The sequence below is a fragment of the Alosa sapidissima genome, chromosome 4 (genome assembly GCF_018492685.1).
Source record: "Alosa sapidissima isolate fAloSap1 chromosome 4, fAloSap1.pri, whole genome shotgun sequence".
Classification (NCBI taxonomy): domain Eukaryota; kingdom Metazoa; phylum Chordata; class Actinopteri; order Clupeiformes; family Clupeidae; genus Alosa; species Alosa sapidissima.
The window spans coordinates 25,025,996-25,037,466 of NC_055960.1; the positions used below are offsets into that span (position 1 = coordinate 25,025,996).

At 37.8% G+C, this 11,471-nt stretch overlaps 1 protein-coding gene across 5 annotated transcripts; it reads left to right on the forward strand.

Moving 5' to 3' along the window:
• Positions 1-1,020: 1,020 nt before the first annotated feature.
• Positions 1,021-10,769, forward strand: LOC121707135. 5 transcript variants are annotated; one of them, XM_042089464.1, is made up of 9 exons: positions 1,022-1,046; positions 1,488-1,556; positions 2,155-2,211; positions 4,271-4,352; positions 4,612-4,858; positions 5,435-5,595; positions 5,819-7,483; positions 7,836-8,050; positions 10,365-10,769. In XM_042089464.1, exons 3-9 carry the CDS (start codon positions 2,168-2,170, stop codon positions 10,432-10,434), a joined length of 2,484 nt encoding a protein of 827 aa, XP_041945398.1. In that variant the 5' UTR covers positions 1,022-1,046; positions 1,488-1,556; positions 2,155-2,167; the 3' UTR covers positions 10,435-10,769. The 5 variants fall into 5 exon arrangements, with proteins under 5 accessions (XP_041945401.1, XP_041945398.1, XP_041945399.1 ...); XM_042089467.1 differs by lacking the exon at positions 4,271-4,352 and having other exon boundaries at positions 1,021-1,046; XM_042089465.1 differs by lacking the exon at positions 1,022-1,046 and having other exon boundaries at positions 1,488-1,502.
• The last annotated feature ends 702 nt before the right edge of the window (positions 10,770-11,471 follow it).

Below are 11,471 nucleotides of genomic sequence, written 5' to 3' on the forward strand. Positions count from 1 at the left end.
TGAACAAAATAAAGATAACTGTTTCCTAATGGCAATTGCAACTTCATAAGGAGTGACTGAGGAAGCAACTCAAGATAAAAGTCCTGAACCTATTTTGCTCTGAAACTGAAGTACTTCCTTCCAAGCCAGAAATTCCAGGGGCGAGTTGTTCAAAAGTGATCTGATCAGGTTTCAGCTATTTTGAAAATGGTTGTGCATAGAAGAGAAAGGATTCAGAACAGATCACATAATCCAATCTTGTTTTCAATCTGGATCGATTTTTTAGTATGCTTTGTTAAAAATGTTTTGGAAGGATTGGGATTCATTTGATTTATTTTTTATTTTTGGATTATCCTGATCCCATCAGAAGGATGAACAGGGTGTGTTACAGGCGCAACATGTAATAAAACATTAAAATTGGTCAAATAATATAACATTTTTGTTATGTATTTGCTCTTGATGTTGCAGTAATAAATAAGAAAAGTGTAATTGTATTTATTTATTTGTATTGTCAATTAGATGGTTCTGACTGTTTAAAAAAAGAACTGGCAATGAAAGGGAATGTTTGTATTGTTTTATTGTTTTCTTTCTTATTAGATAAAACAGTTAAAGCAACCCCATGCATACATAGCCACTAGTTATGTTTTGATGGAGTCCCATAGAGGCACTGGTAATCTGGATTTAATCCTGAAAATTTGTATCTGGATTAGGGTGATCTAATCCAAAATAGCAATATAAGTAAAGTGGACTACCTGATCTTGGATAAAATGTGAGTTTTCATCAACTGGGCCCTCACATAATTATTCTGCACCTGCATGTCATTTACTGTCACCAGATTGGGAAACACTGCACCAAGGATGTCAATGGGCAGTTAGCAGTACAGTGTTGGTTTATGCCTTTAGTCCTGCACCTCATAACCCACTGTGTGACTGAACACACAGCATATGTTTGTGGTGAACTTCTTGACAGTTTCACTTTCATTCAGTTTCATTTTCAAGGAATAAGAAAGGTGTACTTCCTCAACTGGAATCAGAAGAGCTTGAAATGGAACCGTGTGGGTCAGAAGTGTAAGTGCACTGTCTTTTCTGATAACATAATTTCTGAGTCTTTGAGGTTTTTTTTGTTGTGTAGGCTACAAATCTTTAATTTTACAGTAATATACTTGATAACTGATTATTAAAATGTAGGAGTTTGCTTCAATTCAGACAGAGGCACAATTAATGCCATATTGTGTTGGATTTATCAACCCTTTCCTTTCATCCAACAACTCTCAGTTTGCTCTTTACCTCAATTTACACTTCTCAGCACTTGTGTAAGAATATCACATGAAATATAACTTTCAAATTCAAAGTAGCACTTCTGTAATGAAGATACTTAATTCAGTCATTGAAATGATCCTGCAGAAAACAGAGCAAGTACTAGGAAAATAATAATCAGAAGTAATCCCATCTTGCTTTGTGTCTATTGGTCACTGAAATCATGACCACATATTTATTTTATTTTCATAGGTCTCATCATAAAAGGTAAGGATGGATCAATTGTTGGAGCCAATGGAGACAGATCAGGCACTGGGAAGCGTGAGTGGCCTTGTTTTTAAAGGCCATCATAATAATCTTGATATTTTTAGTTTTGGATTTCTGGTGAAAATGTAGAACTCAGGGACCAGTATGTACTACAGTAAGTGGGAGATTAACCATTCCCCTTGTCTTCTTAACTAATCCATGAATCATGTGCACACGAAATCTCAAGCATGGATGCCAAATGAATAAAATAAACCCACCAATTACTTGGGCCACTAGGCTGTGCTATAATAAGCTCTTTTGTACTTACAAATAGAACCTAAAAAAGGCTGTTTCTTTTGATTCCTTGAGAGGTGCTGAACCTTCATCGGGTCAGTGATCAGAGTGTTAAAGTGGGGACAGTCAGTGTATTGTTGCTACTAATCTTGCTTGTTCAGTTTTGTCTTCTCTGACACGGGTTTAGGCAGAAGTTTATACAGCCTGTCCGAAGTTCAAATATTTAGAACTCAACCATATAACAAGCAGAAGTTACAAAGTTATGAAAGTCACAGAACCTGTTTTACTGACACTTGCTGCACACTCAGTTCCCCAGAAAGAGCCGTGTTGCACATAATGACTTTATTTTTGGCCTCTCCTACTGTCTCATGCTGATCAGGATGTGGAGATGAATGAGGATGAAGGCACAACCAGTAATGCTCGCAAAGGTGAACAGGTTGGTCCACATTTTTTAAAACACATATGTTAATATCTGCTCTGATGTGAAGAGGCATACAATACATTACATTACATTTGGCTGACGCTTTTTAACCAAAGCGACTAACAACATGGTAAACAGTAAGTTTTTAGAACAATTCTCACAATTTTAGGACAGTTTAAAAAAAACATTAGAGTACAGTAAGAATAAGTGCGTCGGTGAGTGCTGTTTTTAACAGTTACTTGTCAGTTTAAAACGGCTGGTGAGTGCTAGGATCAGTAAGACTTGTTGTAAGTGTTGCTATGAGAGTAGATGTTCTCTAAAGAGCTGGGTCTTCAGGAGTTTTTTGAAAGTGGAAAAGGATGTCCCTGCCCTTGTAGGAACTGGCAGTGTGTTCCACCAACGAGGAACAACAGATGAGAAAAGTTTGGATTGGCTTGAGCGTACCGGTGGTAGAGCTAGACGTCGTTCGTCAGAGGAGCGCAATACACAACTCACTTTGACTTCAACTGAAATGTGAAATGCTGCCAGGAAATGAATTGCTTGAATGTAGATCTAATAAATTCAACATTCAGAATCATTCCTTCTTATCATTCAAGTTCACGTTCCCAAGGGTAAAAGCTGTTTATAGGATTTGATCCCTTTTTGATAAGTGTTTTGGTTTCTTAAGGAGCTTGCACACTGCTCCAACAAACTCCAAAATTCTAAAGTTTTACCCAATCCAACATGGGAAACAGTTTGTAAGGGTGCTGCACTCCTACAGTAAGTTTACACGAGAATGGTCATATTGTAAATGCTTTTTAGAAAAAATGGAACCACAGTACTGTAATCGCAGAAATCAGAAGAACATTCAATGATAAAATTCCTCAAGATGTCAGATAACATTTCAACTCAGTTGTTGGTTGTTGATTGAACTGCATGATATTAACCTTATTCACGGCAATGCTAATTTCGCTATTGCAGCCTCTCAGATTGACGTCATTCAGAAATGCAAATTCAGCATAAACATATCATCGGTACTGGATGGAGCCATACATGGCTTTAAACGGCCATCTTACAACCCAAATTATAGCATCAGTGTCAGTTTTTCAGATGACATGGGGAATGAAGAAGGGTTACATGGAGTTTTCTGTGATATTTCACAGGCTTTTTATTTTGCAAATAAAACACACACACACACCTTGCATATATAGAACAATCCTCAATCACATAACATTTAAAGAAAAGTTGTGCTAGACTATAAAATATAGGCCTACAGTAGGCTAGTTGGTAGGGTAGGCCTACATGTAACCTTTTTTTGTGTTGCAATGTAAAAATATAGTATGTTCAATGTAAAGTGTCATATAGCCTACAGTGCATTTTCCATATGGTTTAAGTGTAAGCTTTTTTCATTTGCATGTGCAAGAAAAAAACAAAAAACAGTGTGCATGAGCTTTTCGTGCATTGCAGGGAAAAGTAGGCCTAGATAGTATCACGTGCCAGGTTTTTATTTGTAAGTGCGATTTTCTTGATGTAGGCTATACATAAAATCATAAAACTCATAAAAGTCTTCAGGTAGCCGCATAGAGCGGTAGTACAACGTCATGTCGTCACACGCTCAGTCTTGTGTTGGTCGCAACCGCTTCCACTTTCGTTTTTGTTGTCTTACATTTTCGCGACGAAAGGCTGGCAAATTCGGTGAACATGCGTATGTCTCTTGGAAAAATCCAAATGGATTAAATGAAAGAACCATGTTAAATCGTGATTGTCGAGTATTTGGTGTTTTAGTGGTAGCCTCTTTCACCTGCGTCACAGGTAAGGAAGACGAATGAAGTATCGTTGAAGGCTGTCAAGTGTAGGCTTACTATGGCCTATTGTGGAGATAAGCTGTATGTCACAGATGGTTGATATGCGGTTTTTTTTTTAATCTTAATAGTATTTTACACTATTACTTATTTCCAAATACTTTCACATTCCCTTGGGATTGTGGGAATAGTGAATTCAGTATGACGAGAGATGATTATGCGAGTTCCTAACACATCTCTTCTCTACCATGACTGTCAAATGTCTTTGACCCCCCCGATCATCATTTTCAAAGATTGTGTGGAGTCTCAGGCTTTCCTGAGGACACAGTAATGAACCCAGAACAACGCATGGGTGCATCAGGCTCAGAGGATGGTGTATGTATTTGATGTGGTCATTTTCCTAAGTTGTCAGTGTGTCGTTTTATCTTGTAGTGGTGACACACAACTATTATGTATACAGTATACATTACTATTTTATATACAGTATGATTTATCAATGACATCACCTATGAACACAAACATCTTTGCATTTATTTATTCCAAGCCTTTTACAGAATTTATACAAAGTAACCTATTTGTCATCCATGACTAAGTTGTATTATACAGAATACTCACCGTATCACCTTTTGTGCAGGAGCTGTACTTGTCAGAGAATGACCTGACAGGCAAAGTACCCTCAGCCCCTCCTCTGGCTCTGGGCACAGCTGTGTTACACGCCAGGGTGAAATGGCCAGAAGGGCATATACCAAGGAAGGACTTTGCTCTAAGGAAAGCTCTTCAGACATGGCTAAGAAAGGACTTGGGCTCTGCAGTGGAAATAGAAGGCTTGCAGCTTGAGGATACCACGGAGTGGGCTACGGTTGAAATATATCCATCAACAGGTTAGGTTTGACATATCTTTTTAGGTGTCCACCAAAATGTTGTGTTCTATAACATGTTGTTAGCCTGGCCATCAGTGTTGGGAAGTAACGGCATACATATAACAGGATTACATATTTAAAATACAAAATGAGTAACTGTATTTAAATACGTATACATGTGGTGTATTTAGAATACAGTTACACTGATCATTTTAAATCATTCTAACATATAGGCCGAGGCTTTTCAAACTTAAATTCAATTTTTTTTTTAACCACTAACTATGTTGCCTATATCTATCTCTCAGGTGGCTCCTGTCTCTTTCCCTCTGTGTTTATATTGATAGCCGAAATGAAAAACCTCGGGGAATGTAGAATGTGAAATTAGTTTTGTTGTAGGTCAGGGTCTATATCTAGCCAGCATATTTTAGGCCGTGTTATAATGTGACTAGTGTTTGTATTAATGTGAACTATATATGGGCAGCGTAATTATTAATGCATAAATGTATAAATACATTTTAAATTTAAACTGAAGTCAGTAAATCACTTCCACTACAAAATTTAACATAAAGACATTATTTGACAATGTTCTTGTTTTAGCTCTTGACATAGTTCTGGACCAGCAGTTTGCACAGTTAAAGTTAAAAGACTCCCGAGTCATCACTGTAGAGTTTCACAGAGATAATTCACAATCAGTGACTTCAATAAAAGACCCAGAGCAGCATGCAGTAACTGAGACAGCCACCTCTACATCAGAGGAGGTAAGATGTCACAAATCACCCAGTTTGTGCAGTATGTCTCCTATGTTGCAGGCTCAATGCTTTTATCACTGCAAATAGTATAATCCCATCCATTTAGGCTAATAGAAATTATATATACTATCAATAAGATCCTTAATTTTATCATATTGTTTCAAACTTTGAAGAGACATACAGGAGACGCAAAACAGGAGATGTTTCATTTGTCTGATGTATTCTTTCCCAGATCACTCTCCCAGTGGCCCTGACCATGGCAATTGATGTGCAGAAGTTGGCGCCTGACATTCAGGAACATTTAGTTGAAAAATTCAGCAAATTCAACTCAGGTGCCAACACTTTCACAATGTCAGGAAGTTTACCAGACGTGGATGAATTCTTCACAGAATTCTGCAGCACTATAAACCCCAAGACAAATGTAAGGGGCAGTGCTTTACAGAGCACACTATCCAAGGCGAACAGTCACATGACAGTCCCCCTTGCTCATTATTGGTACATGAATCAAGTGCACAGAAATGAGATGGAAAGGCTACAGCAAAAATATAGAGTCAGAATCCACAGTGACGTCTCTATGCATGTTGAAGCTGACAAGGGTGCCACCAGTGACTCACTAGCAAATGCTTGTCAGGAATTTGCTGAACTTTTCCAAAGGTGCTCTTATAATCTTGAGACAATTTCCCTACAAAGTGTGCACCAAGATCCTACAGTCATGATTGATTTCATGAAGGACATTTTGAGAGAGGAGAGAAAGTTAATGCTCAATGTGTCTGCTCAGAACTGGAGCCTCTTTGGGCCAGAAGAAAACATTTCCACAGTACAGAAAATAATGGATGTAAAAGCCAACATGGATGATCTCAGAGTGAAGACCAAAGGAGGCAATCCCAAAAGTACAGCCTCAAAGGAGCTACACAAAGAATCTGAGGGGAATAAACAAAGAGAAGTCCAAATGCCTCATGCATCTGTCCAGAACGTCGAAGAGCGTGTAAAGGTCAGTTATCCTACTGCAGAGAAGCCCCCCAAGAAAGTGTTGCTTAAAGAAGTTAAATCGGATGCTCTCATTGACCCTCTTTTGACCGATGGGATTCTCATGAATGACATCCACTGGGAGATAATGACGAATACTTTCAAGATGCAAATAGAAAGCATTAAGACTAGATTTGGAGTGGCTCTGATGGAGAACAGGTTAAAGGACAGTGTTACAGTCAGAGCTGTAGGGAATCGTGCGAGTCTGGAGGTGAATGCTCTCAGGGCATTGATGTCTCTTTACCAAAAGGTTGTCACGAGAGCTATGTGCTGCCCTTTGCAAAATGTATCCCTCCTTCAAACAGAGAAGGTAAAAATGCATCTAAGTGACGTCCATGAACAGAACCCATCTCTTGCTGTCAAGGAAGGCTCTGGTAGCAATGGAGTCTGGATGCTGATTGGCCTTCCAGATCATCTATGTTTCGCAGTAAGAGAAATCGAGAAGAAGCTTGGTGGACCTGTCTTTGACGAAAAACACAAGGACATGATTGGATTTGACCGACATACTGAATTCCTGAGACCGTTTTCTGATTTACCAGCATGGAATGGATCAGAGGGTTATGAAGAAGTGCAGTGGGGAAAGGGAGCAGCCTCTGGGGAGGCAATTTATGAAGATGTTGAAGAGCCAAGGGGAGCAGATAGAGGCGTTTTAGAAGGGGTAGGGAGTCCATTTCTGGGAAAAGAAATATTGAAAGGAGGAAATGGATCAAAGTGGGACAAAGAAGATGTGTGTAAAAAGGTGTTTCAAAAAGTTGAAGGAGACCAGCCAGATGGAACAATGACACACTTAATCAAGAAATCCACACTTCCTGGGTTTAAAAGATGTGACACCATCGTAATTACCTATCATATTCCCAGCGGCATTCAGTCGGTAAGATTTTTAAGAAGTGTCTTATGCACTGTGGCATAGATTTGCTTGTATCTTACAAAGTAACCTTGAGAGATCTTGGGAGATTCTTTTAGATACAGAAACAAAAACCCTAAGGGCAGCTAATTAATTGCAGTCATCTGGCACAGTATAAAAAGTCATACCGTTTAAAATAGTGTCACTTGACAAAGTGGTTTCATTGTAAAGGGCTTGGGTGTTTATGCCTATTTAATTTTATCACTTATTAATTCTTGAAATATCACTTCAATTGAGAAATAATTTCAATGGTGTGATAAATGGTGTTATATGAATGATTTACATTACATTACAATAACATTCCCTTATTTGTATTTAGAGAAATCATCCCAACCCAGGCAGACGTTTCAAAGGGGCTCACCTAACAGCATACTTACCTGCCATTAGAGAAGGACGGGAAGTGCTTCAACTGCTAAGGAAGGCCTTCAATCAGAAATTGGTCTTTACTGTTGGGACCTCACAAACAGGAGGGGGTGATTATGTGATCTGGAATGGCATCCATCACAAGATCAACACTCATGGTGGACCAGAAAGGTAGGTGATCATTAAAGAGCATGTTGATACTTCATTCATTTTTTCTTGGCAGGATTTCAGTGAAAGCAAACCCAGGGAAAGTTAGGCTTTTTTTCCACCAATCTGCAAAAACATTTCTTACCAATAGCTTTTTTAACATGTGTCTGTAGACTACCTTCTGTAGACTACCTTCTGAAGTTTGTCAGCTGCAACTGTGCAGGCGTCTGTGACACTCTCAGGTGCTGCTGTAAAAAGCAAGGAGTCAAGTGTATTTCTGCTTGTTGGAACTGTCATGGTAACTCTTGCCAGAACATCAACCAGCCAGAAGATAACAGGCGTGAGGAAGTGCAGGGGAGTTGAGGGATGAGGTTTGTTAAATTTTAAACTGATTAAGAAAGTTTTGTTTTGTAATTGTTCAATAAAACCACTTCTTATGGATTTTTTATGGACTTGGAGTCATTTTTACTCAAAACTAATGGCTGGGATAGATTCAGCACCCCTAAAAACCCCTAGTTAGACATCTCAAAAGCTAATATTGGTCAACAAAATGTTTTCATTATTTTCGCCCAGTCCCTCTGGGCACCCCAAACTTGATGGGCCAGGTTAGTGTTAATTTCGTCAGACGAGACGAGAGGAAATATGTTCGTCAACAACCTTTTTTTTCCATGACTAAGACGAGACGACGACGAGACGGCACTAATGTCCTGAAACACTAACTAAGATTATCTTAAGATGCATTATTGTTGACGAAAAAGGACGAGACTAAAATGTTTTGCATTAAATAAAAACTAAGATAAAATCTCTCTTCATTTTCGTCTACAAAATGAGAAGACAGAATATCTAGCTGTTACGTTTTCAAAATATTCCGAATGAGTTCATGCTCCTGTAGGCTATTCTACGCTGTTGCTGCAACCCTGTGGCTGCAACACGAAACTACATGGAACAAGAACACTGGAGATTTCTGCCAGAGTTAAGCTAACTACCTAGTTTTATGACACAATGCTACATACCCAGAAGTTGAAGCTTCTCTCATACAAACTAACATCCCCCAGAATGTCCATACGAAAATGTTTAGCATGTAATGTCAACTATTTGACTAGTTACACTGATGATGCAAAGTTTGCTAGCAAGTAAGCTAATATGGAAAGTTCACTAGCAAGTTAGCTATGGATAAGATGGAGAGTTTGTTTGGGGAATGTGTTGCCTTTGGGCGCATATCGCCATCTAGCGTGGCGGAGTAAAACATTAATACTTGGGTCTACGACAGTGTTTCTCAAACTGTTTCAGACGAAGGACCACTTAACTAACCCTAGCTAAAAAAAAAGAAAGATTAGACCTACTTCACCAGTATATTAGTCTACCCAATAGGCCTACTCACTGAACCACCTTGCTTATTGTCTTTGCACTTTGCTTATTGTGTCAGAGGATTCATATGATTTAAACTGGCATATCTTACATAGACAGTGTTGCAGAACTGTTTGGATTTACATACAAGTTGGTTCAATATTGCAAACAACTCATCTATATTATATTTTACCACGTCTGCTCGCGGACCACTTGGGATAGCTTGCGGACCACCACACTTTGAGAAACACTGGTCTACGAATATCATGACAGTGGTCCAGTCAGATCTTTTACTGTCTGGTCAAATCCCAGCCGAACTATAATTGTAGCTTGACTTACCTGTGCATGTAAACATACTGACTGACAAAAAATCAGAATGAGTAATTATAACAGACGAGTAGCTCTATGGACACACAATATTGTTGGAAAATTGAAATGTGTGAAACACTATTTGACTCAAATGGTAATCAGAAATAATTTGTTATAAAAAAAAAGACTAAACTGTTTTGACTAAAACTGACTAAGACTAAGATACCTTTAGTTTTCATTTGACTAAAACTATACTAAAATGACGAGACTTTTAGTCGACTAAAACTTGACTAACAAAAATCATATTTGAATGACTAAATATGACAGACTAAAAAGGACATTTCGTCACAAGACTAAGACTAAATTAAAAATAGGTGACAAAATGAACACTACTCCAGGTGTTTCCCCGAGGATTTGGCCGTGGATAAATTGGGAGGTGTTACTAGACACCTATAGGAACACATGGTAAAAAAAGCTATTGGTAAGAAATTTTTTTGCAGATTGGCGAAAAAAAGCCTAACTTTCCCTAACTAATATAATCTGATAATGACTAATTAGCCTAAAACCAAAAGGAAAAATGTAAACGGATGAATCCTAACCCAAACCCTGAAAATAATTACTATTACAGACATCAGTGTGATTGTTAATTTGATCCTGAATCCTTCATTTTTTTCTTTCCTAGTGGCGGCTACCCAGATGATAACTACTTAATAAGAGTAAGGGAAGAACTCCGAGCGAAAGGCATTGAGTGAAGAATCCCACGGCTCAACTCATAACCCAGAAGAATTAATTCAAATGCATACTTTTTCATATAATGTACCAGAATCTGTAATGTGGAATTTAAGCTAAAATTTTGGCAGGACTCATCTAGACAGTCTAGAGGACGCATGTCATTCTTCACAGAGATGTGACCTCTAGACAGTCACCTCCACAACACTAGGTTAAATCATAATAGTAATATAATCTGTTCAGATTCAGAGTATATTTTGTTAATATTAGGGCTGTCAAAATAACTGATTAATTTCGATTAATTAATTTGAGAAAAAATAACTGATTAAAAAAAATAGTGCAGATTAATCGATTCCGTATGACCTTTGACCCCGAGCCGTTCTAGTCAGTAACCATTAGACTGTAAAATGAAGGAGAGAGAAGAAAATGTGCTGCCTAGATCATTGATTGGAACATTTACTTTTACAAAATGGCCTGATGGTGTTAAAAATATAAAGTGTTGATTAAAATAAAGTCCTCTGCAATGTCTGCAGCAAGGAATTTGCATATCACTGGAGTTCAATGCAAAGAAATAGTGTTGACATTGAGGGGAGTGTTAATTTATTTTCATTGTGTCCCCAGGTTATATCTGTGGCCTGAAATGCCTTGTAGTGAAAAAAAAAAAACTTCTTCCCGAAGCACTTTTGAATTTATTTTCTCAGCATATTAGGTCATATTACAGATTATTATGGCCAAAATAATAATAAAAGAGTTTTTGAACTTTAATGTCACTAATGCTGATTATTCAATGATTCGATTTGATTTTAAATATTTCAAATACTGTCACAGGAAAAATTATATATGCGATTAATTAATCACAGAGTGTGTAATTAATTCGATTACATTTTTTAATCGATTGACAGCCCTAGTTAATAGATGTTAATTGTTTGATCTGACTTTGATATTGTATCAATTTTACTCTCAGTCAATAATTACCTTCATAAGCATCAATGTTAATTATAGACAGACTTTGAGCACTCCATGGGGCAACACAGGGTTAGTGTCAGCCGCACATGTAACA